The following is a 23,391-nucleotide window of genomic DNA, read 5'->3' as shown; positions in this document are numbered from 1 at the left end:
TGAATCCATAAGCGGACAGCGCTCTGATCAGCTTCAATTTAAGGCACAGACATGTTTCTATTCAGATAATCCTCCTGAATTTATCACACTGGGATAAGAGCGCATTGTTTCACTGTAGTGTGTTCCTGATGAGACTGTCTGCGTCACTGTAGCTATTCATGAATGAATGACAGAATAAATTACTTAATAGCCTTACAAATATTTCCAGGCAAAACGATCAAAGGACAAATGTAACTTGTGATTAAATACTACGAAGAAAATCTTCAAAAAGTGCTGAAGCTGCTTAAAAACTTTACAGATCGAAACATGCATGCAAAGACATGCCTTTAAAATGACTGATGTTTCTTATCATTCGCAGAGGAATAAAGTGTCTAAATCGTGTGCTCACACGTCTCGTGTGTACACGCACTTCAATGCAGTGTTTTACGTCAACGTCAAAGTTCCTGTTAACTTCCCTGTCACTCAATCCTACATCATCCAATCACACATCGCCTATTTGTTTCCCCTAATGCTGATTGGACACTGGCTCTTTATTTACATACAGAGAGGCGGGACTTTGTGGCCTCTCCCCCAGTGCCGAGCTCTGATTGGCCAAACTCTGAAAAATACCGGTTGAGGATTGGCTAGTGTTGTGAACTAGCGAACGGCTTCATGGAATATGATTTCCGTTGTATTTTACTTGTCAGTCATTGACGGTTGACGGAGGTTCACTAGTCCAGGTAAATACAAATACATATGTATTAATATCCTGAAGAAAAGCCTTTTTGTTTGTTGCAGCTGTGTGTATCTTTCTGGGGAAGCTTTCCGAGTGGTGCCGGTTAAAACAGGAGCTGTCTGCTCAGCGTGTTGACAACGGCCGAGCTCTGGCTGTTCGTGTGGAGGTCAAAGGGAAAAAACTCGCTGCAGTCTTTCCTTGTTTCGACCTAAGCACTCACAGCATTTCTCAGGGCGTTTTTCTGTTTACGACGGTTATGAGCGCAGTAAACAAATATCACCATCATTGACAGGGAGCTAATGCTAGATGGGAGGAAAGCAGGTGTCCTCTGCTCTGCTGCAATGATGCTTCATTTTCCTGCTGTCAGGTTAGCACAGTGGGTCTTCCTCTAAAACCGAGATGAAACCATGTTTTCCTTAGTTGAAGTTCTCACATTTTGCTCACGAGTGATTGAAGACAATAAGACCTAACCGTATCACACAATGTAGTTTCTTCCTTTTCAAAATCATATTTATCAGCCCCAACACTATGACCATGTGATGGGTATTAGTGTTTCGTTTCCCTTTTTTTTTATGAGGGCATGGACTCCACATGATCTGAAGATGTGCTGTGATATCTGTCAACAAGATGTAAACAATATGTACTTGAAATGTTCTTACTAGGGATGTCCTGATACAACTTTTTCCACTTCCGATACGATACCAACATTGCAGCCTTGATAATTGACAGATATGATACGATACGATATCGGCACGAATCATACAAACATTTATTACTTATTTTATTGTGTCAAATGTTAGAAAAGCTTGATTATTTTTTTTTTTAAAAGACCCATTTATTATAAACCAATGGATTACATATAATTAACCTTTTAGAATAAGAATTTTCTATGATTTAATATAATGAATAAAATCTGATATACGTTTTCTGACTGATATCGGACCAATATCCGATATCAATATCGGATCGGGACACCCCAAGTTTTTACATCTTCCACAAGAACAGAGAACTTTATTCTTGTTCTTGATGTGAAAACAATAACACCAACAACCTGAGTGATTAGAGGAGAAGATTGTTAACAACACAGGATAATTTGTCTCTTGATTTAGGAAAATAGAATATTGTGCTGATGATATGCTATTGTAGGAGTTCTTGTTATTATAATCAATGTGAATTTTTGACTGTACATTTTTAATAAGTTTTAATAATAGTCTTTTGACTATGATGCAACTAATTTGAGTCATTAGATCTTTTGTCCACTAAATCTGTTACAGATATAGTTGAAAAAGATAAAGATTTAATTAGCATTGATCAACCTGATAAGGGATGATATTAATGTTTGTAAATACACACAGACAGATTTGATGTGATCAATTTGTAAAATCACATGATTACTGATTGGATTTTGTCATGTATTACGAAAATATAGTTTTGTTTTCATTATTTAATGAAATATCAACATATTTTGATATAGTTTTTGCTCACATGTATTTTATTAGTCATAGTCTAGTTATTGTCACTTTAAAAGATGTAGTCGACGAAAGCAATGACAGCATTTTGGTCGCTAAAATGTACCAAAGTATACAGTAAAAGGATGAATGGACAAATTAACCTGCATCAGATCTCTTTGTTTGTTTAGCACACATGCATATAGTATGTCATTGACCCTGGGGCAGTGTATTACATACCAACACATGATTATATCAGACTTATCACAGCATCATTCACAGAACAGGTATTACAGACCCCTGCAAAAAAACAGTTTACTTACAGCAATGTAATGAGAGCAAGATGAGAGACACCAAAAGTGGTGGCTGCAAGTAAGACTTTTTTTTTAGTTAATTTGACTCTTGCTGACATTCAGGAGAAAACAACATTCTCTGTCCTTGTGCGATATGTAGACAGAGGCAGTCTGCAAGGTGAGGCTTTGATCTAGGCCTGAAATGATGATTCCATGCAAATATTCTGAATTGTTGCAACGTATATTAGTGATAGTCATGGGTCTCAATTCTGCTTTCTAACCAGACATTTCAACGCCACCATCTTTACAACTGTACTTTTGTTTTTGGTTTCTTTAACATTGTTTTAAGTTCCTTTGTATTTGAAAAGTTGATATGCATGGTCAAACCCATTTAAATACATTCAAAATAGGCAAAAAATCCCCATCCAGGCAGCTGTTTACTACACAACCCACCACAGTCTTGTCAACCAATACCTTCTGTAAGTGCAAAATATGCTAAACTATTTTGGCTGAAAGGAAATACGAGCTGCTATCCTCAGGGTTCACCCATGGTCACCAGTTTAAACTTCATGTTTACAGACAGTCATAACTACAGAAATGTGCAAATCACTCCTCATGAACAACAATACAAGCTATTTATTTTATTCTTAATTAGGATGTTCTAAACACGTTTTCAATAACTTTTAATACATAACTTAAATCAAATATTATAAGAAGGGGCGAATCCATTATAAAACAACAACCATATTAAGTTCAAGAAAGATTAAAATGACACAACATTTTTAATAATTAAAGCTTTTTGCTACAGACCTTAAAGAGAAGGTACTCCACAAGGATTTCCTTCCTCCACTTTTTACCTATCTATCTATCTATCTATCTATCTATCTATCTATCTATCTATCTATCTATCTATCTATCTATCTATCTATCTATCTATAAATCAAGGAACCTCTGTCTGCGTGTGTGTGTTCCTCAATCATCTCTGCAAATCAGGCTCAGATTGACCTGAGACTTTCAACATGGCTGCTGCTTGGTTCAAGGGTGTGCAACATCGGATTTGTTTGGACTGCAACAACACCGTTCATGAATTATTTCATAAAATTGTCTTAAATGCAGCTTTACAGAACAGCTCAATGTTGACAGGTAGTCATGGTAACTCAGAATAAGTTAGAATAGCTCAATGTTGACAGATAGTAATGTTAACTCAGGATAACTAGAAAGCTGCATAGAATCTACAGGAGTGACTAAGGCTGAACGATAAACCTTAATCGCATTGATATTGAGATTTCACGACTGCAATAACGTAACCTCAGATGCTGGAGGTTTTTTCTTCCGTCTCCATCATTTGAGTGATGTATATGTTCACCAATCAGAATTGCAGAGAACCGCCTTCCTGGGCTGCTGGCCAATCAGAGATGGCTACAGGACACAAGCTGGTATGCGCTGCAGCAAGTCTCAGTTACCCCTCAGTTGAGTGTGCTAACAACAACTACACTAGGACCCTTTAAAATTCACGTTAACAGAATCACGGAATTGACCAATGAAAACGGAATCTACCTTTTAACGCGTAAATGGATGGAATCGGGTTGAAACGCCGCCATCGTGAGGAAAAGGACGTTTTTTAATCGGGAAATGTTTCGGGGACTGCTTATTAGATGCACCACCCACCCCCATCCCATCCTGGCTGCTTCACACACAATCTGAACCGCACTAAAACACTGTCTAAACTGCCAAAAAAACAACTTAAATCCTCACCGACTCCTAAATTAGAGCCACCAGTGTCTGTTTAACTTTGCTGTGTCTGTGGAGCTCCAGAAGATCTGTGGATGAAGTTGTTCTGTTGTTGTGGACGAGACCATCAATGTTAGGATTGTAGAGTCTGAAACATCGTAGATTAATGATAACTTCTGATACTTTGTCCATTTACTTTTATTTAATCATTATGGTCTGGAATTATGTCATCAGGATCATTTAAATTAGGTTAATTTAAATAAAGTTGATCATAACTTAATCAATAAACCTGCTCAGATTCAGTAAACCATTGATCCTCGAGGAGACATTGGGTGACATTAATGCTGTTCTCATACATCTTTATATGACATGAATAATTAAAAAGGAGCAGAACAATCCATGTCAGTACAACTTATATCTACCTTTTAATTGTATCTTTCTTTATTTTTGACACACATTTTTGTTTAATTGTGGTTTTTAACTTGTCTATGCTCATTGATTTAATAGAACAAAATGAAATGAGTAACATTTTCAAGGTTGTTGGGAAAGAAAAACAAACAATTGGAGTTAGTTTTTATAATGATAACACTTTTAAGGAAAGGCCAAGTGGATTGAAACTATATTATTGTGGATTTTATGTCCGTAACCAAATGTGGCTTATAGAGATGAGCGTAAGAAAACACAGTGAAGGTGACATAACTTTTCTCACATGGTCAAGTCAATAGTCAATATACTACATTTGTTTTAGTGTTGTAAATGTATCATCAGATATGTAGAATGTTGGAAGTTTGTTCACACCTTTGATAAAATAGCTACATTTAAAAAAAAAAAAAAAATAAATAAATTTTTTTTTTGGACATCATGACCCAATGACTATGTATTGTGTTAGGTGCAAACAGACTCAGTTGTGTTAGCAGTCGGAGCAAGTCTGCCCCTGGACAGTGGAGTCGACACTAGCGTCATTGTTCGCAGAGGACAAAGGAAACAGGCCCGGGGCTCTGCTAGGAGGCCAGAGGCTGGACGCAAACTCATCCCTGTGTAGTTGGAGCCCTGTGTGTTGCTTTACACTGTGGTTACCAGTTAGTTACCACACACAGTGTTGAAACTGAGACAAGTTATGTTTGGCAATCGACGGTGTAGCAAGCAACCGATCAGTTAACAGAGAAATATATACTTTCATTGTTGCATGCTGAATCAGTAACAATTTATTTATTTTAGTAGGAAATAGATTTTTAACAAAAATTAATCAGCATAAATGCTCATTGTTCTAAATTATATGTAATAGTGGTGTGAATTGCCATGAAGCTGATGATACGATTTGATTCACAATACAACATACATCGCAATATCAATAATTGCGCACAACTAACTGTAATTCAAGTACAAATATGAAAAACAAGTGGTGTGTTTATCAAACTGTCAAATTAATTACATTTTTCAAAAAGGTTCTACCTTTTGCTTCTGCAACAGATTTGGATTCTGTTAAGTTTTAAAATTCTTAAAGAATAATTAGTAAGTACATATATAAAAGTGCCCCATATGTTTTATGAAAATAAAACTTCCAAGCTAAAATGCTTCGAGGAGTGAGGTAGTTTAACAAGGTCTGCTGTCATTCACTGACACCTAGTGACGGGTGTTTACGTGCTCGGTATATGTAAGAGCAGATACATGTTTTTTTTTTTTCATTATAAAGCATGATTTAAAAAATCTATTTTGACATTTTATGGATCGACACGATAATCGCGAGGTGAAATATTGCGATATATCGCCGAATCCATTTTTTCTTACACCCTTAATATGTAATACATTGGCAGTTTGTCCTTCACAGCTGCTTCTTCCTCTGAGGTTTGGTTATTTCATGTAACCCGACACCGTCCTCCTTTCACTGATTGAATATCATCAATACAGCAGTTCAGCCATCCACTCTCACTCAGTGATGGTGAACAAGTTAAAGGATATGCATCAGCCTGTGGAGGAAGCAGCTACTCATCTTTGTTTTTTGTTTTTTTAAGACTTGGAACTATACTGAGACTTTCCTTGGTGTTAATTTTAGCCCAGAATTAGCATATACATTTACCTTTAACAATAATGTTGGCAGTATATCCAGCTGTCATGATACCACAGAAAACAAGGCTGGGTGCACACAAACAGGTCACTGTTTACCAACATTAAAAATACTTATATAATCCACACAGAATAATTTACCTGGTAAAATGAGAAAGCTGTCCATTAAATTAATATGATCTTTACCATCCAGTCACCTAACCATCCCAAACAATGGTTTTCTTAACTGATGGATGAGCAATTGCTCATCAACAGCTTCATGTATCTTCTTTACCCAATTACAGATGGGTATATTGTTTACTAACTTTGCATTCATTTATATAGCGCTACCACCAAGGTAGTCCCAAAGCACTAATCATTGATCAACTATTAGGAGGAGCTTAGGGTTCAGTGTCTTGCCTAAAGAGACTTTGACACATAGACATACCAGGATTAAACCCCCAACCTCTTGATCAGTAGACAATCCTCTACAACCTGAGCCACGGTTGCCCTAGTCAATGATTACCTATCTTTGATTCATTAACAAATAGGTGTTCTGGTGCTATGAGTAATATAGTTGTTAATAGCCAATCTTGTTTCGTCCTGTTTGTTCAGGAGTCCACTGTGTATGCCCTCAGCAAACAGAGTACCGGTCTGATATACAGTCGATGAATGAAGCTCGTTGTTACTTTTTTGACAAAGTTAGGAAAGTGAGAGTTAGCAAAGTTAGGAAGTGAGTTTTTGCGACCCAAGAAGTGTTCTCTGAATCATAAACTGTATGAAGATTGTTTTTTCTAATGAGTTTAGAGATTGAATATTTGGATTTTCTACAATACTTACTGGTCATTGCCCAAAGCTAAAGGCACTCAAACCCAGCTGATCAGGTTATCTCATAGCTATTAGGGATGGGATAAACGATTATTTTTTAAATGATTAATCTAGTAATTATTTTTTCGATGCATCGATTAATCTAACGATTAATTTTCCCAGTTCGATTCCACTCGATTCAATTATCCATTTTCTCCCCATTAATTGACTAAAAGTAATTTATACATGTTGATTTACATATCTAAAATGAAAAAAAAAAAACATGAATTCCTTAACATTGCAATATATGTTTATTGCTCTTCAACTCAAAATTCCAAAATAAAGTTCAAGTAAGAATATGAAAGCACAAAATAATGCATTCAGAGTAGGTAGCATTCAATAAAAAATAAAAAGGCAGTGGGAGCCGGCAGTCTGTCATGGTGTCCTTCATGAACCAACAGAATTTAAGATTTATGTTGAAAACACATAGGCCTAGCTTACTGAAAAAAGTGCATCTTTTAATTCTTCATTTACATGAAAATAACAACAGTTTAAAGTAATACACTCTGCCGCTCACATTTTTCTTAATTCAAAATTCCAAATACTAATACAGAAAGTGCTTTTCTAACAAAAATAAACTTTCCTTTTACCTTAAGAAGTGTGTGTGTGTGTGTGTGTGTGTGCGTGCGTGTGTGTGTTGCTATGTGTGTGTTCATGCTGCGTTTGTGTTGCTGCTGCTGTGTGTGTGTTGCCGCTGATGTCACGGTGGGTGTTTCCTCCTTGTCCCGTCGATACGCTGCCGTCCATTCACACCCGGGATAAAGGAAGAGGGTTACACGGAACAGCTGCCTAACTAGTGCGTGCGCTCACTGCCTTGCACTTTTGAAACTTAGAGGAGCCACTCGCGTTAGTTATTCTCTGACGCCACCATCTTTGTTTTGGTCAACTCTACAATAGAAGACCAACTGGAAGGAACCTCCGGCAGAACCAGACTCAGCAGTAGCGGCTGTCTGCCCAAACTGGTTGCTGTTTGCAGAAAGTAAGAAGAGAACAGAACAGTATAGGGGGAAACATTTGAGTATCACAAGCTATGGCCAACTGCAAAGCACAGATAAGGAACGGCAAGCTCAGAGGATGTGAGAAAGCACAGACTGCATGAGAGAAGGACATGACTACAATTCTAGAATTTCATTTAGCAGATGGTTTTGTAAAAAGCAACGTACAACACAAGCAAGAATTCAGACTGAAATAAAAAAAAAAAAACACTTAGTAAGTGCAACAAGAGCTTCAGGTTTGATTGGCCGCAGGGGCTGCCATCTAGTAGGTATGTGGTCAGCATTAGGCTTGACTAAGGGAAGAGGGCGTTTCCTTCCTTGCATAGTCCCATGGGCTGCACCAATGAAACAACCAGGTTTCTCATGAGTGGGCACGGAACAGGTGGCTACCTGTGGCTGGGGAAAAAGGGACTTTTAGAGACTGAGATTCCACCAAGTAAAGAGAGGATGTTTGAGAGAGCAGAGGAAAGGGAATTGCATTCTTACGAAGCAACCAGTCAAATCAGTCGATTGAAGCACAGCGACGGGAACACAACCACAGTTCGTAGAGCATCAGCATTCATGTCACTGAAGAGGTTGGCACAACTGTAGAAATGCCATTGAAGGATTCCAAAAGAAGAGATCAAAGAGCAAACACCATGGGAAGGAGATGATCAAAGGGCCCAAAGCTGCAGATGGGAGAGAGTGTGAAACAGTTAAGCTTGATCACCCTGTAGCTTGCCACCTTTGATGAGGGTGTATACTGTTAAAAAGGCTGAAACACCCCCTTGTTCTAAGGAACACTACTGATGATGCGTCCCAAAATTTACATCCTTTCCATATTTTAGACGCAGCTCCCAATGCTAACTTTCAAATGGTAAACCTCATGTTACTACCATCTTTTGGCACAAAGGAGATTTTTATATCATGTCCCGTGTTTAATGATTCAAGAAGAAGAGCCTTTATTATTTTTCTTTAAATTCATCAACAACATTTTCATTTAAAGAGAAGTTGCTCATGCATCAGTCATATATTTATTGCAGTCACATGTAATTAACTTCTTCAGCTTGAGTAATGGTATCTGTCCATGGACGTGAACGTCAAACCTGAAACTATGCCTGATTTTAATTTCTGTTCTTGTGTGTGTGTGTGCATGCAATTAAAAACTTTGACAAGGACATTTTCCTGCAGGTGTTATCTGTAGTTTTTGTATAAGGCACACCTCCAAGACCTTAACATAAAATGCATCTCTGAAGTGTAATCTGTGTTTTGTTTTCAGAGAACGTTGATGGACCTTCCCTATGAAGAGACACGGTTACAATGGGACAGAATACCTCCGAACAAGGGGTTCAAGGAGAAATCCCAAAGGTTGGTTTGTTCCCAGTATTCATTATCATACAGTATGTATACACATGAAAGTAAAATATTATTATCGTAATGACAGAATTGATTTGATTTGATGTTGTTAACAAGGTTTATTTGCTCAAACTTTACTGCAGATCCTTATTTGTGTGTAGAATGGAGAGAATAGTTGCAACAAAAAGGACAGATTTATATTCAAGAGTTATTGCTTTCTACACAGCACATTAATAGATTGGATTACAGCAGTTCAAACTGATGAACTAATCATGCAAACATTTTTTTTTAAAGAAATGCACTTGCTTTTGACAAAGAAAGTCTTTGGTGATTGGGTTTATGGTTGTCATGTGAAAGACGGGTGTCCACATTACGCCTGATATGAGCTGGGAATGGGAAATAGCAAGACCTCCTCGCTCTGGTACAGGATATGTTCATATAGAAAACTAGTGATTGTGGATTTATCCCAAAATATAGGCAGATGTGTGAGATATATTTCTGTTTAAAAAAAAAAGAGATGAAAACTGACAACACATGGTGATCAAATCCTGTGACTTCGTTACTGTAACTAAACTGTACTTAATTTTCTAATAATCTGCTGGCATCATTTTAGGTCACACTAAGATACATGTGGCCCCAGGACAATAATGAGTTGGATACCCCTGAGTTAACTAGTAGATTTTATGCCATCTACCTCCCCCCAAAAAAAAAAAATCCAACCCCAGCGTGAAACCACGACAGTTTCACCTTTTTTTATGCGAGTCTTACGCTCCGTGCTCTGCATTTAGTGTACACACATACATTCACACATTTAATTCTTCAGCTTTATCGTCTAAAGCAGGGGTGTCAAACTCATTTTAGTTCGGGGGCCAAATACGGACCAGTTTGATCTCAATTGGGCCTTAGATTATAGGTGGAGGAAAAAAAAACAATTTTAACATCATTGTGCCCTACTTTTCTGTATCACGTCAATTCACTTGAATTTAGCAGAATTTTTGTAATTAAACAGAATTTTTGTAATTTAGCAGAATTTTGTGAAATTGTTTGAGATTTGTAGAAAAATTTAGTTCTTTCCACAATTTGCAACCAAAATTGACTGCATTCATGTGATATAAACAAAGGAAAAATGTAAGCCACGAAAAACATTGTGGAGTTTCATTAAATTGGAGAATTTGAACTGATTTATTTAGTAATTTACACAATAATTAATGTTTTCTCAGACATTTTTACTTTTGCCTGCGGGCCGAATTGGATGCTCTAAAGGGCCGGATTTGGCCCCCGGGTCTTGAGTTTGACACGTGGTCTAGACTTCAGTTTGAACTATTTCTTCATACTTATCCAGCTTAGACTTTTTACAGTCTAACAACCTTTATCCTGTAACACGATAATTAAAAACTACTGATAACAAACACCAAATTTCATTGGCTGGCAGTCAAAGCACTAAGCATTGTATCTGATGTTGGACCATTCAGCAACACACACACGCACGCATACACAGACACACAAAGAGCTGGGCGATATGGACAAAAATTCAAATCTCAATATTTTTTCTCATAATGGCTATATCTATCTATCTATCTATCTATCTATCTATCTATCTATCTATCTATCTATCTATCTATCTATCTATCTATCTATCTATCTGTAAAGCAAGGAATCTCTATCTGTCTGTTTGTCTGTCTGTGTGTTCCTCAAATATCTTTCAACAAGACTTTCAACAAGGCTGCTGCTAGGTTCATCGTTGTGCAACGTTGGATTTGTTTGGACTGCAACGATACCATTCATAAATTATTTCATAAAATTATCCACTGGGACAGCTCAATGTTGACAGGTAGTCATGGTAACTCAGGAAAGTTGAATCGACAGGAGTGACTGGACAAAGGGCTTTTAAAAGTTAGTCTAATGTCCTAAAAAATGCCCCATAAGTATTGATCAGCAGGTGTCCTCAGTGAGCAATGTTTGTAACTAAGGTGAGTAATAATAATAATAAAGAATATGTTGACAGGTAGTCATGGTAACTCAGGATAAGTTGAAAGCTATGTAGAATCCACAGGAGTGACTGCACAAAGGGATTTTAAAAATGAGTATTTTTTATATATTTATTCAGTTTATTTTCGACATGGTTACATTCACTTTCACGTTTACAATTTTTTTTTTTTTGTACATGCCGAAAAAGGAGACGAGAGAAGCATTTTGCTTATCTAAGTCCCGTCCCCTGTTTTGAACACAGAAAATTTACATCAAAGCTTGTCACTAAAGTCAGTCTAATATCCTTCAAAAACACCGTACAACCGTAAATATTTATTGCCATGAGAAACAGGTTTACAATGCCAAAGCAAGTGTGACATAAAACGATGTACACACGAAAAGAAAAATTGCTACATTTGTGATGTGCAAAACAATAATAAAATAAAAATAAAAATGGGCTTTCACTATATATATGTGGAACAAAATTCACCATGAAGTTATGAGAGTTATAAAAGGTGAACAGGATATGTACAGAATTTTACATATATCAATATACACACATGCCTCCGGTACATACATATATACATACAGTACCTGTACACAAACATCTATAGATATATATATATATATATATATATATATATATATATATATATATATTCATACATGCATGGGCAGACTGTATATATCGATAGTCTTCCCATGCATGTATGAATACAGACTTCCTACAGGCACAGCACAAGTACAATATAAACGTTGATATTTTTAACTCAATAATGTCTGACCCGAAAGACAATTCAGGTTAAATTTGCTGATTTTTTGCAAAATGCCATACAGGCACATTCATCAACAAACAGTTGCACAATATGTTCCACTTTTGGCTTTTTCTCCTGTAAGAGACAGGACATGTGAGTGAGTTCTGTATTGTGGCTTGTTTAGTGGAAGGTCAGGGTTAGGACACCCTCAGCTATTCATCCAACTGTGCTTTTTATGCTGTTCTGAAGTAGCAAAAGTAGCGACTCCTAAAACATGTGTTTGGATACAAAATAAGCTTTAGGCAATATTGTAATTTTCTATATCGCCAAAATAGAAAACTCAATATATCTTGAATCTCTATATATTGCCCAGTCCTATACATACGCACTGATAATCATTGTAGAAAAAAGTAAAACAAACAGGTTCACCTTTAGGAATCTCTTGACTTTCTGCTTAGTTTTGTTTTGAAGCTAGAGAAGAGAGGAGCTGGTTGCACGATGTGATAAAGGAATAGTCCTTGTTAGGGATGTAACGATTAATCGTAAGGCAGTTAAAAATCGATTCATAGGTATCACGGTTGATATCGATTTTCTGAAAATTGAATCGCAGTACTTTTTTTAATCCACAAGTGCTATCCACAAGTGTAGGCGGCGGGCGGAGTCTGCAAATACTTTCTTTCTGGCCGCCTTCTACTCTTAAATATGTTAATAAATGATTCATTACCCCTTTAGCACCGAAAGAATATCTGTAATATTACTTGAATATCTGTAAAAGTCACGTTTTTCTATTAGCTCTGTCTGCTAGCATAGCTTCTCTTCTTCAGTGCAATATATAGGCATGCCAACCGACCACTGTGTTACCAGCGCCCTCTGCTGGTCCAAACAAATATGACGTAAATCAGTGTAATCACGGTTTTTTTTTTTTTTTTTAAAAGTCCAATTGTTAAGGCACAAAATACATTTTCAGTTGCACTTTTAAAAGAAAAAGAACTATTATGCAGTTTTGCATTGTTTATTATAGAACCAGAATTTAAATTAATAGGCTTCATTTTCATTTGTATTATTCCTTTATTATTTCATTCAAGATTTATTTTTAGTTAAATTGCATTGTTTTGAATTGTTTATCAAGGAATTCTTTTGACAATGAAAAATAAAAGGAAAATAGTACAGTATTTGTCTACAGTCCCATTTTGTAAAATAAATCATGAGAGAATCGTATCGTGAACCCAGTATCGTGAATCGAATCGTATCGGGAGTTGAGTGAATCGTTACATCCCTAGTCCTTGTTGTTGTCCATGACCTCTACATTTTTACACCTGGAATCCCATTATATAAAAACGGGGCAGATTTGGAAAACTCCATAGGTTGATCTGTTAATATTTGTGTTAAACACACAAGTAAGTAGAAGTGTGAAGAAGATTAGATTGGGGGTGGTGCCTATTGTAACCCTTTGTCACTATGTTGCCCTGCTGGTACAGATTGATATGTTGTGTCCAAGACATTTCCCTCTTTCCCATATTTGTATTTTCCTTGGCTGCAAGGCAGTGCTTCTGGCTCAGGACTCTCAGGATACTTGAATCCTGAAGCAGTTATCCTGTTCAGTGACTGTGTACTAATTCATGCTCCCATTCTGTTGTTGCATCAGGATGAGTTTAATGAATTCAAGGAATTGGTGGAGGAAGAGCTGCACACCAGCATGGTGAGTTAAGAGATTTTACCTAGCCTCATTTATGTACCGGTAGTTGGACACTGCTTTGCAATGGCTACAGCCAGCATATAATTAAATCCTTTGTGTCTTTCAATTCTTTTAAATAAAATCTTTGAATCAAATTTGTGTAAATCAAACTCTTCATTTGAAGACCTTGAATAAAAAGAGTTAATTTGCTTAAGCAGGAACACTGCATCATGTCTTTGCTTGTTTTTGTTTTGCCTTTGTTTAGATGGTGGGGATTGTGATTGGTGCAGGCATCGTTATAGTCTCTATTGCCATCCTTATCTTCTTCGTATTGCGGAAGATTCGGCTTCGAAGTCAGTAGTTGTTTATATTCCTTTTTTGCAATGCATTTAAAGCAAGTTGTTCAAATACTTGAACTCACATTTGTTTTAAATTGTTCTTCGATATCATCCTCAGACCGCGAAGCTCAGGAGGCACCCAAATACCGTTTTCGCAAAAGAGATAAAGTCATGTTCTACGGGCGCAAGATCATGCGTAAGGTAAGAATGCGTCCATGAAATGGTGTAGTTGAAAAGCCAGTTGTGCAAATACTCTCAGGGTCATTTGCATTAAAACTAGAGACCTGCAATAACACTTCACGCAAACTGTTTCTGAGCAGGTCTCTCAGTCTACCTATTCCCTCGTGGGGACGCCCTCCTCCTCCCGGCCACGCCTAAAGAAGAAACAAAAAATGCTGAATATCGCCAAAAAGTACAGAAAAAACTTCCTTGCTGGGTCATATCATTGCACTAAAACACAAGCTCAGACTTACTGTCAAAATCCCTCTTCCTTTTGTCTGTACTTTGGTAGGATCCTGCGCATTAAGAAAGAGGTGCCCACCCTTCAGGCCAAGGAGCCCCCTCCCTCAGTTCTTGAGGCTGACCTGACTGAATTTGATGTGGCCAACTCCCACCTTCCCTCTGAGGTGCTCTACATGCTGAAAAATGTCCGGTGGGTGTATTTTGAGATCGCTCTTATTTCCCAAAAATCTACACAGAGAAACTACTTTCCATTAATCCTTTGTCCAAAACAAGTCTAAAAAAGCACAAATCTACCCCTCTTCAACTCTTTGCTATTCTCCACTGCAGAGTTTTGGGCCACTTTGAGAAGCCCCTCTTCCTCGAGCTGTGCAAACACATGGTGCTCGAGAAATTCCAACAAGGCGAGTACGTGTTCAGACCTGGGCAGCATGACAGCAGCATCTACGTTGTTCAGGATGGGAAATTGGAACTGTGCCTTACTGCAACGGTATGCATGTTTTGTATGCCTCTATTCTCTCCATCCTGATACAAGTTTGTTTTTGTTTTGTTTTCTTATCAACACTAGTTCTCACAAATCAAAGATTTTTATCTTTTATTACATACTTTACAGCATTTGTGTTGTATTCTTACCTCCACCAAGGTGATCTGGATCAATACACTGATTCTAATCAGTCAATCCAAAAATCCCAATCTCTCATCACTGGAAAAATTTCTAATAGTCAAATCTCTGTTTGTAATTGATCGATCTTTATGAAATTTGAAATTTATGTTAGGTTGGTTCTTCAATTGCCACACAAACTTTCATCTGGATTGGAAATGGACTGCACATTTTATCACAATGTTTGGAAAAAATGTTAGTGTCCACACATTTTGACCTATTGTATCGGCATTAATAAGGATAAAATTTATTTCAAGCCTTCAAAGTATGAATGATCATGGTGCCATGATCAGGATCTCTGGTCCAAATAACTGCCAATATCTGACAAAGAGGATATTTGGCACTTGATGGAGGTTGGCGTTCTCTGACTGCTCTTGTTTTTTTATGTTTTATAATTTAACAAAAAAATTCTTCATACTCAAAAGTTGCTCTCTGTGTCTTCCAGGATGGCAAAGAAAATGTTGTGAAGGAGGTGTACGCCGGAGACAGCGTCCACAGCCTCCTCAGCATTCTGGATGTCATCACAGTAGGTCCCAACCACAGAGTTACATTTTGTTGCACTTGTAACTTTATCATGCTGTTGTATCTGTATTTTATTCTGTTTAACAGAAAACACACATATTAGTGTGGCATGATTTCTTTTTCATTGAGGTGGATTTTAATTGTTTTTCAGTCTTACCTTCTTGCCTTATTTACGATCACCTGCTGACTCACCAGACCTACTTCACATACAATGATATCACTTTATTTGTAAAAGATGTGAACTAATTTTGGGATTTTGTCTCGTGCTCAGGGCCACCAGAAGCCTTACAAAACCGTGTCGGCTCGAGCAGCAGAGGTTTCCTCTGTTCTTCGTTTACCTGTGGAGGCCTTCCTCTCTACGTTTGGAAGCAATCCAGGGAGCCTTGTGCGAGTAGTACAGGTGAATTCTGTTGCTCTGAATAATGTCTCATTTTGCTGATCCTGTGTACATAGGCAGAACATGTTTGCAAACATATCACTGTGGGCTTCTCTCAATCATTGAATTCTTTAGATTATCATGGTTCGTCTGCAAAGAGTAACTGTTCTAGCTCTGCACAACTATCTGGGATTGACCAATGAGCTCTTCAGTCATGTGAGTTATGCACACACATCTATGCACACACTTGCAGGTGTTTGGTTTGTGTTTTTAAGCCCACTCTTTAATATTTGTTTTGTCCTTCTACATCATTCCTGCAAATACAAATACATGTGGTCAAGTCATTGGTGCTGGTAAAATTTAAATACACAAAAGTTAATATAGATTTATAACTATTATTATCATATTCAGATCATTTACACAAATTGATGTATTGGAAAGATATAATAATTCTGGTGATGGTTGTGTTTGGTACCTTGCATATTAAATGAGGTAATGACACTTTTGATTTTTGATATATTGTCAGCTAGGTTGGACACAACAAAAGGTTAATTCTGACTGAGTTATGTTATAACTGTCCCAACTCTTATTTTGTAGGAAATGCAGCCGTCGCGGTTGCCACCTCAGTCGCCTCACCCTGCTCGGACCAGTCCAGTTCGCCATGGCAAGCGCTTTAGCAGCCTGACGGTTCCTGAGGAACACCGGGAAGCTGCCATTAAGGGGGAGGCTGCAGGTTGTGTGTAGTTGTAATGTTAACTTACAAAGAATTTAGTTTATTATAATTCATTTAATCATTCAAGTTTTTTTTTGGTTCCATTTGTAGACCAAAGGATTAAACATGGTTTTGGTGGTTAACACTGTCATCTAATTGAAGGAAAGTTTAGACTTTAAACTTTGAAGTTTGCATATTTATTCTGTGCAATTAAATTCTTCTGAAGTCTGAAGACATATATTTATTATTTTTCTGTACGTGCTTTATACTATAGTCATGGAGAGAATGTTCAGTTAATTATTTTTGCTGAATTGCTCATGAAAATAGTTTTTTTTGCGCATGCATTTTACTTTTTATACATAATCATACATACTGCAGATGAAATATGTAGGGAAAACAGGTGGATGCATTATAAAAGTCGCACTCATTTTATATCAGGGGTGTCATATGACTCAATTTAATTTGTAATAAGCCAGACCAGCAAAAATCCAGATTTGTAGGGGGAAAAACAGCAATTCCATCATTTTATTCTCTTCTTATAATATCTGAATTGTCACATTTAAACTTCATAATTATTTAAAAATTGCAAATTTATTTTGAACAAATTGCAGGGTTTTAGATAAAGAGTCCTTGCATATAAATTCATAATTTGTAAAAAATGACCACAATTATGTAACAATAAGCATAGAAAGATAGCCAGCCTTAGCATATTTTGGAGCTGAATTGAATGCTTTGGTGGGACGGATTGGGCACACAGGCCTTGAGTTTGACACGCCTGCTTTATCTGTTCACAGTGGACCAAGGAAAAGACGGATCAGTGCCAACGCTTAGCAGGACAATTTCCATGCCTGTAGACATTGCTGGTGAGAGATCTTCTACCTTTCATTGGTTTTACAATTCACTAACCACTGTTTAGGTTTACCAATGAATTATTATATTGCAACGCATGCTTCTTTAGACATTTATTTTACTGTAACTCTTAATCACAAAAAGTTACTGTCAATGACTATCAAAATGTCTTGGTTAGACATTTTGATAGTCATTGACAGTGACTTTTTCACCCTTTTGGTGTCTTGCTTTGCTCTCAAAATATTCACACATTTTTCTTTTCACGTGAATGTTAAATAAAAGTCATTTGTGCAGGTATACAGAAAAGTCTGCGGTCAGACTTTGATATGGCATTTGAAAGAGGGAGGATTTCTGTCTCTGCGGGAGAAGGCAACACTCCTCCCGGCCTCACTCGGGTCAGTACCAAGCAAATCAATAACATGATAATAGTGATTGTGGATTGGTGGTTGCCATATTTTAGAGAACAAAGAAAAAAGATAAATGTTATGGAATTATCTTTGAAGCTACATATGTGCAATATTTTTCAATGAAGTCAATCATAAAGTGCCTGAATGTTTTTTTTCTTCATATAAATATTAGGAGGTTTATTCAGAAAGAAGTAATACATTTTTCTGTTCTCAGTTCCCTTCTGTATCTCAGGACCAGCGTGAGCGAAAGGTGACAGTGGATGAAGTGCCATCAGGGATCTACTCGTATCCAGAGGAAGATATTTTTCAACCTGTAACTTGTCGATCCAGCTCTGTTCTCTTTGAGGAAGCTAAGAAAGAAGTTCTGAAACTCATGAGGATTGAGGTCTGTACTTAATAATTATCTTTCACTTTTTATTTTGTGTAATATTTGTTAATATTTGTTCTGTTGTGCAAATAAAACAGCATTTCTTTTAACAATATGAAGTGAGGGATTATTTAAATCCATGTTGTGCACTGTGTATTCTGGGTTTGCACAGCTATGTCTGTTAATTTCACATTAATACAAAGAAGACCAATCATTAATACATGTATTTTTTAGACTTTGTGATTCTTCACAGTGAAATAAAGTATTTTGAATATGTGTGTTTCAGGATCCCGCTCTCTTAAATGGGAGAGTGACACTGCACCATGCAAAAGCTGGAGCCGTCTTAGCAAGACAGGGAGACCAGGTACTCTACACCAGCCATTCAGCAGCCTCTTTGAAAACTTGCATTGAGATATTAATTTTCTCATTTGTAAAGCATAAGAAACCTGCAGTGTAAAATGATGATCAATAGTGCAAATAACATATTTTTGCCACAAATATTCTCTCTGTGTGTCTCTCCAATTATTTTTAAGGACGCGAGTCTGCACTTCGTCCTGTCGGGTTGTTTACACGTTTACCAGCGTATGATTGACAAGCAGGACGCTGTCTGCTTATTTGTGACACACACGGGAGAGATGGTTGGCCAGCTCGCTGTGCTCACAGGAGAACCTCTAATCTTCACCATCAAAGCGGTCCGAGACTGTACTTACCTGAAGATCTCCAAGTCAGATTTCTATGAGTAAGTTTGTCTTCTTTACAAGATGTGCAAAGGAAGTGCAATTAACTTCAAAAGAGTAAGCTGTTATTAATCACCTCCACCTAAACCATTCTCTGGCTGTTCTTATGCCTTTGTTTGCTGTGCTGTGTGTGCTGTCCTCTGCAGGATCATGAGGGAACAACCCAGTGTTGTACTGAGTGTTGCTCATACAGTGGCCATCCGCATGTCTCCGTTTGTCCGACAGATGGACTTTGCTATTGACTGGATGGCTGTAGAGGCCGGCAGAGCCCTCTATAGGTACACTGACTTTATTTTTTAACATATCTGACAAAGTGTTTGTCTTACCACACTGTTTTATTTATGTTTAAATCCAGGGTTGGGGAAAAATAATTGGAATTTTAATAGTAATTGGAAAAAATGCCTGGTCTCCATAATCATAGTTGAGTTGTAATTGAACATGGGTAATTGAAGACATAATTGTAATGATCCCATTTCTTTTTAATTTTGTGCTCATTTCCTGACATCAACAGACAAGACGACCAATCAGATTGCACCTACATTGTTCTCAATGGGCGTTTACGATCAGTCATTCGCAAGGCAAATGGAAAGAAAGAGCTGGTTGGGGAATATGGACGAGGAGACCTAATCGGAGTGGTGAGAAAAAGGCTTTTATCTCTCAAAATTTCCTTCACCTTGCGTGCAATATACAAAATATACAAAAAAATGTTGTGTGAAAAATAATATTCCTATAAAAACAGTCAGTTTTTAAATGAATAAACAGTTGTTACCTGAGGGTGTCCTGCTTAATTTCTAGGTGGAGGCTTTGACCAAACAGCCAAGAGCCACTACAGTGCACGCCGTGAGAGACACAGAGCTGGTTAAACTACCAGAAGGAACTCTTAACAGCATCAAAAGGCGATACCCTCAGGTTTGCAGGTTTGGTGAGAAAATGTTTTGTTTAAAGGCTGGATGCAGAGTTATATCAGAGCTTTGTTTTTTTCTGTGTGTTTAGGTGGTGACAAGGTTGATCCACTTGTTGGGTCAGAAGATTCTGGGAAATCTGCAGCAGGGTCGAGGGCCATTCTCAAGTGAGACTATAAAGAAGAGTTTAAAATCTCTCAGTGGACTGTTTGACTCCTACCTGACTTCTTGTGGCTCTGTTTTTACTTTTAGGCTCAGCCCTCAGTTTGCCCAATGTGACAGCAAGTGCTGATGTCACCAACCCAGCCAGCAACCTCTCCACTGTGGCTGTGCTGCCTGTTTGTGATGAAGTCCCAATCAATGCGTTCAATCTGGAGCTCAGCCACGCACTCAGCGCCATTGGTAGAGCATTGAGTCATTCATTTAAATTGATGCATAGAAATGGACCCGACAAATTTTTTAAATTGTTTTTTGCTGCGCTTAATTGACACCCACAGGACCCACTTTACTTTTAACCAGTGACATAATACGAGAGCGACTGGGTGCATCAGCGTTGGACAGGTCAGCATTCGTTTTCCACCTAATAATATCTGTAATTACAATTTGCGTATTCTTTAATTTTCTTTTGTTCTGTTTGGTTTTAATCTTACCACTATTCTATTTAATCTTACCACCATTACTCTTTATTATGGTTTTTTTCTCTTCCCATCTTTGCTTTTCTTATCTATCCATCCAGTATTCATGAGTATCGTCTCTCCGGCTGGCTGGCCCAGCAGGAGGACATCAATCGAATTGTCCTCTACCAGACAGACAACAACATGACACCATGGACTCAGCGCTGCATTCGCCAGGCCGACTGCATCCTCATAGTTGGCCTGGGCGATCAGGAACCCACGCTAGGAGAAGTATGTGTCCATGTGTGTGAGGGGTAGAAATGTGTTGACAATCGTTAGAGTTCAACTTCCTGCTTTATTTTTTTTCGCTTTAAGTTGGAGCAGATGCTGGAGAACACAGCAGTCCGAGCTCTAAAGCAGCTGGTCCTTCTGCATAGAGAGGATGGGCCTGGACCTTCGAGGACAGTGGAGTGGCTCAACATGCGCAGCTGGTGCTCAGGGCACCTTCACCTCAAGTGTCCACGCAGGGTCTTTTCCAGACGCAGTCCGAATAAACTGGTGTGAAGCAAACTTTTTCCCCATATATATATATATATATATATATATACGTATGTAAAAAAAAACAACTCACTGTGTTAAACATTCAACATATAAAACAACAGTTTACGTTAAAGCTGCAGTATGTAGAATCGTGAGATTTGTATAGAAACAACCACGCTCCCCCCTCCCTTCCTTGTTTTGAAATCTATCGTCCCTTACTGGTATCCTTGTGAACGTGCACAACTGTGGAGCTCTTAGATACTTTTTTCTCACTAGAGACTGTTAACAAATAGTGTTATTGGAGAGTTTTCTGATGTTTTAGAGAGACTGACATGAATGCACATAACACTCTATAATTACTGCCCCGAACATCGGCTCTTGCCGTGAGCTCGTTCCCCACCACAAAGCTCACACAGGCAGCTGGGGTGATCCCCACTCTCCCTCTGACACCAGTAAGTGGGGCAGACCCTGCGCATTCATGGAGGGCCGTGGAGTCCGTTCCACCTGAGTATGTTTTGTGCCTTTAGACTTTTTCCGCTTGCTTTACTGTGTAACCGTTGTGCCTAACGCAGCGATGGGGACTTCTGCTGCTGGAATGTCCACCATAGCACTTTTACTACAGAGAACGCATCAACTCTGTTTGTAAAAAAATTCTGATTGGCTTAAAAGTCACGTCACACTCCTGGATTTCTAAACCTCATATACAAAGCCAAGAGAAGCTGTAAAATTACGGTGTCAACTCAGACCACTTTGGATTACGATATGCTCATAGGTGATTATAGATTTTTGACCAAATAAAGCCAAAAAAAAAAACTTACATACTGCCAATTTTCACATTAAAAGTAATTTCATAATTTTCGATTGTAAACCTCATGCTATGCTTGATAGCTCTGCCTCAACACAATAAAAGCATGCGTCTGTTTTATTTCTAAGGAAAAGTTGACTAATTTGTTTTATTTTTGCAGAGAGACCTGTATGAGAAGGTGTTTCAGAAAACTGCAGACAGACACAGTGATTTCTCTCGGCTGGCCCGAGTTCTGACTGGAAACAGTATTGCCCTTGTGCTGGGAGGAGGTGGAGCAAGGTGTGTTACCTCTAAGGCAGGGGCCACCAACTTGCTGCCCGCGGGCACCATAAGAGGTGCCCTCTGGCCTCTTCTAACAAGAGCACTATAAACCAATGAGCTTTGTCTAAAATCTGATTTACTTAGCAGACTTCAAACTCACAGAGATAAATACAGGTGACAGATGTAGTCAGGGCTTTAATAGAGTACATCCTGCACTTGATAGGTTTTTGTATAAAATTAACCATCTTTTAATATTTATTTCCAGACATTGAGGCAAATTTGATAGTTTTCCTTATTATCTGACCCTTTAATTAAAGTGAAACCGTGAAAATTTAGTATTTAAGAAATGTTTATCAAACCGATAGCCCTTCTGATTATTCAGTACCTTTGAAGTTGCTCACAGTTTCAGATAGGTTGGTGACCCCTGCTCTGATAACATAGTAGAAACCTAGTGGTCAGTTTTTTCACTCCTGTTGAAGTCTGTGGTCGAAGCCTGCCTGTTGTCAAACACTGGGTCGTGTTTTTGCAGAGGCTGCTCCCATGTAGGCGTTATAAAAGCTATGGAGGAAGCAGGGATTCCTATTGACATAGTGGGCGGGACGTCAATTGGCTCGTTCATTGGTGCGCTGTACGCGGAGGAGAGAAGCGCTGTTCGAACCAAACAGAGAGCAAGAGAATGGTCTAAGGTACAGCTCATTTATGTTATTGCTCTCTGACAGTAAGGTGTCAGCTGCCTAATCAAATTAGATGACTTGTTTTTAGTCTTAGAAGTGTGTATTTTTCTGCAAATGAAACTGAATGCCTTAAAGCTTTGAGTAAAATATAAAAATGAGATACTTTTTTTTTTTCCTCAGGCCATGAATTCAGTGTTTAAAACAGTGCTCGATCTGACCTATCCCATCACCTCCATGTTCTCTGGCTCTGCCTTTAACACCAGCGTCTCTAAAGTTTTCCAGGACAGACAGGCAGAGGTAAGGGCTGCATCTTCACTAAAAGTTTACAAATAATGTGATAAA

At 38.0% G+C, this 23,391-nt stretch overlaps 1 protein-coding gene across 3 annotated transcripts in view; it reads left to right on the top strand.

Moving 5' to 3' along the window:
• Positions 1-606: 606 nt before the first annotated feature.
• Positions 607-23,391, top strand: part of pnpla6 (patatin-like phospholipase domain containing 6) — a 34,842-nt gene continuing 12,057 nt past the window's right edge. For all 3 annotated transcript variants that reach the window (XM_028473941.1, XM_028473805.1, XM_028473856.1), the window contains exons 1-28: positions 607-719; positions 9,351-9,439; positions 13,796-13,849; positions 14,091-14,178; positions 14,282-14,364; positions 14,484-14,575; positions 14,675-14,815; positions 14,953-15,112; positions 15,729-15,809; positions 16,077-16,205; positions 16,317-16,397; positions 16,779-16,914; positions 17,688-17,756; positions 18,037-18,137; positions 18,364-18,534; positions 18,803-18,880; positions 19,050-19,255; positions 19,400-19,531; positions 19,765-19,888; positions 20,049-20,162; positions 20,247-20,322; positions 20,408-20,557; positions 20,653-20,716; positions 20,892-21,060; positions 21,145-21,327; positions 22,275-22,393; positions 22,905-23,061; positions 23,230-23,346. In XM_028473941.1, the coding sequence (XP_028329742.1) occupies positions 9,392-9,439; positions 13,796-13,849; positions 14,091-14,178; positions 14,282-14,364; positions 14,484-14,575; positions 14,675-14,815; positions 14,953-15,112; positions 15,729-15,809; positions 16,077-16,205; positions 16,317-16,397; positions 16,779-16,914; positions 17,688-17,756; positions 18,037-18,137; positions 18,364-18,534; positions 18,803-18,880; positions 19,050-19,255; positions 19,400-19,531; positions 19,765-19,888; positions 20,049-20,162; positions 20,247-20,322; positions 20,408-20,557; positions 20,653-20,716; positions 20,892-21,060; positions 21,145-21,327; positions 22,275-22,393; positions 22,905-23,061; positions 23,230-23,346 (3,123 nt within the window). In that variant the 5' untranslated portion in view covers positions 607-719; positions 9,351-9,391. The remainder of the gene's footprint in view (positions 720-9,350; positions 9,440-13,795; positions 13,850-14,090; positions 14,179-14,281; positions 14,365-14,483; positions 14,576-14,674; positions 14,816-14,952; positions 15,113-15,728; positions 15,810-16,076; positions 16,206-16,316; positions 16,398-16,778; positions 16,915-17,687; positions 17,757-18,036; positions 18,138-18,363; positions 18,535-18,802; positions 18,881-19,049; positions 19,256-19,399; positions 19,532-19,764; positions 19,889-20,048; positions 20,163-20,246; positions 20,323-20,407; positions 20,558-20,652; positions 20,717-20,891; positions 21,061-21,144; positions 21,328-22,274; positions 22,394-22,904; positions 23,062-23,229; positions 23,347-23,391) is intronic.

Source organism: Gouania willdenowi, chromosome 1 (assembly GCF_900634775.1).
Source record: "Gouania willdenowi chromosome 1, fGouWil2.1, whole genome shotgun sequence".
In the NCBI taxonomy this organism is placed as follows: Eukaryota; Metazoa; Chordata; class Actinopteri; order Blenniiformes; family Gobiesocidae; genus Gouania; species Gouania willdenowi.
This window is presented reverse-complemented; position numbering and strand designations above follow the sequence as displayed.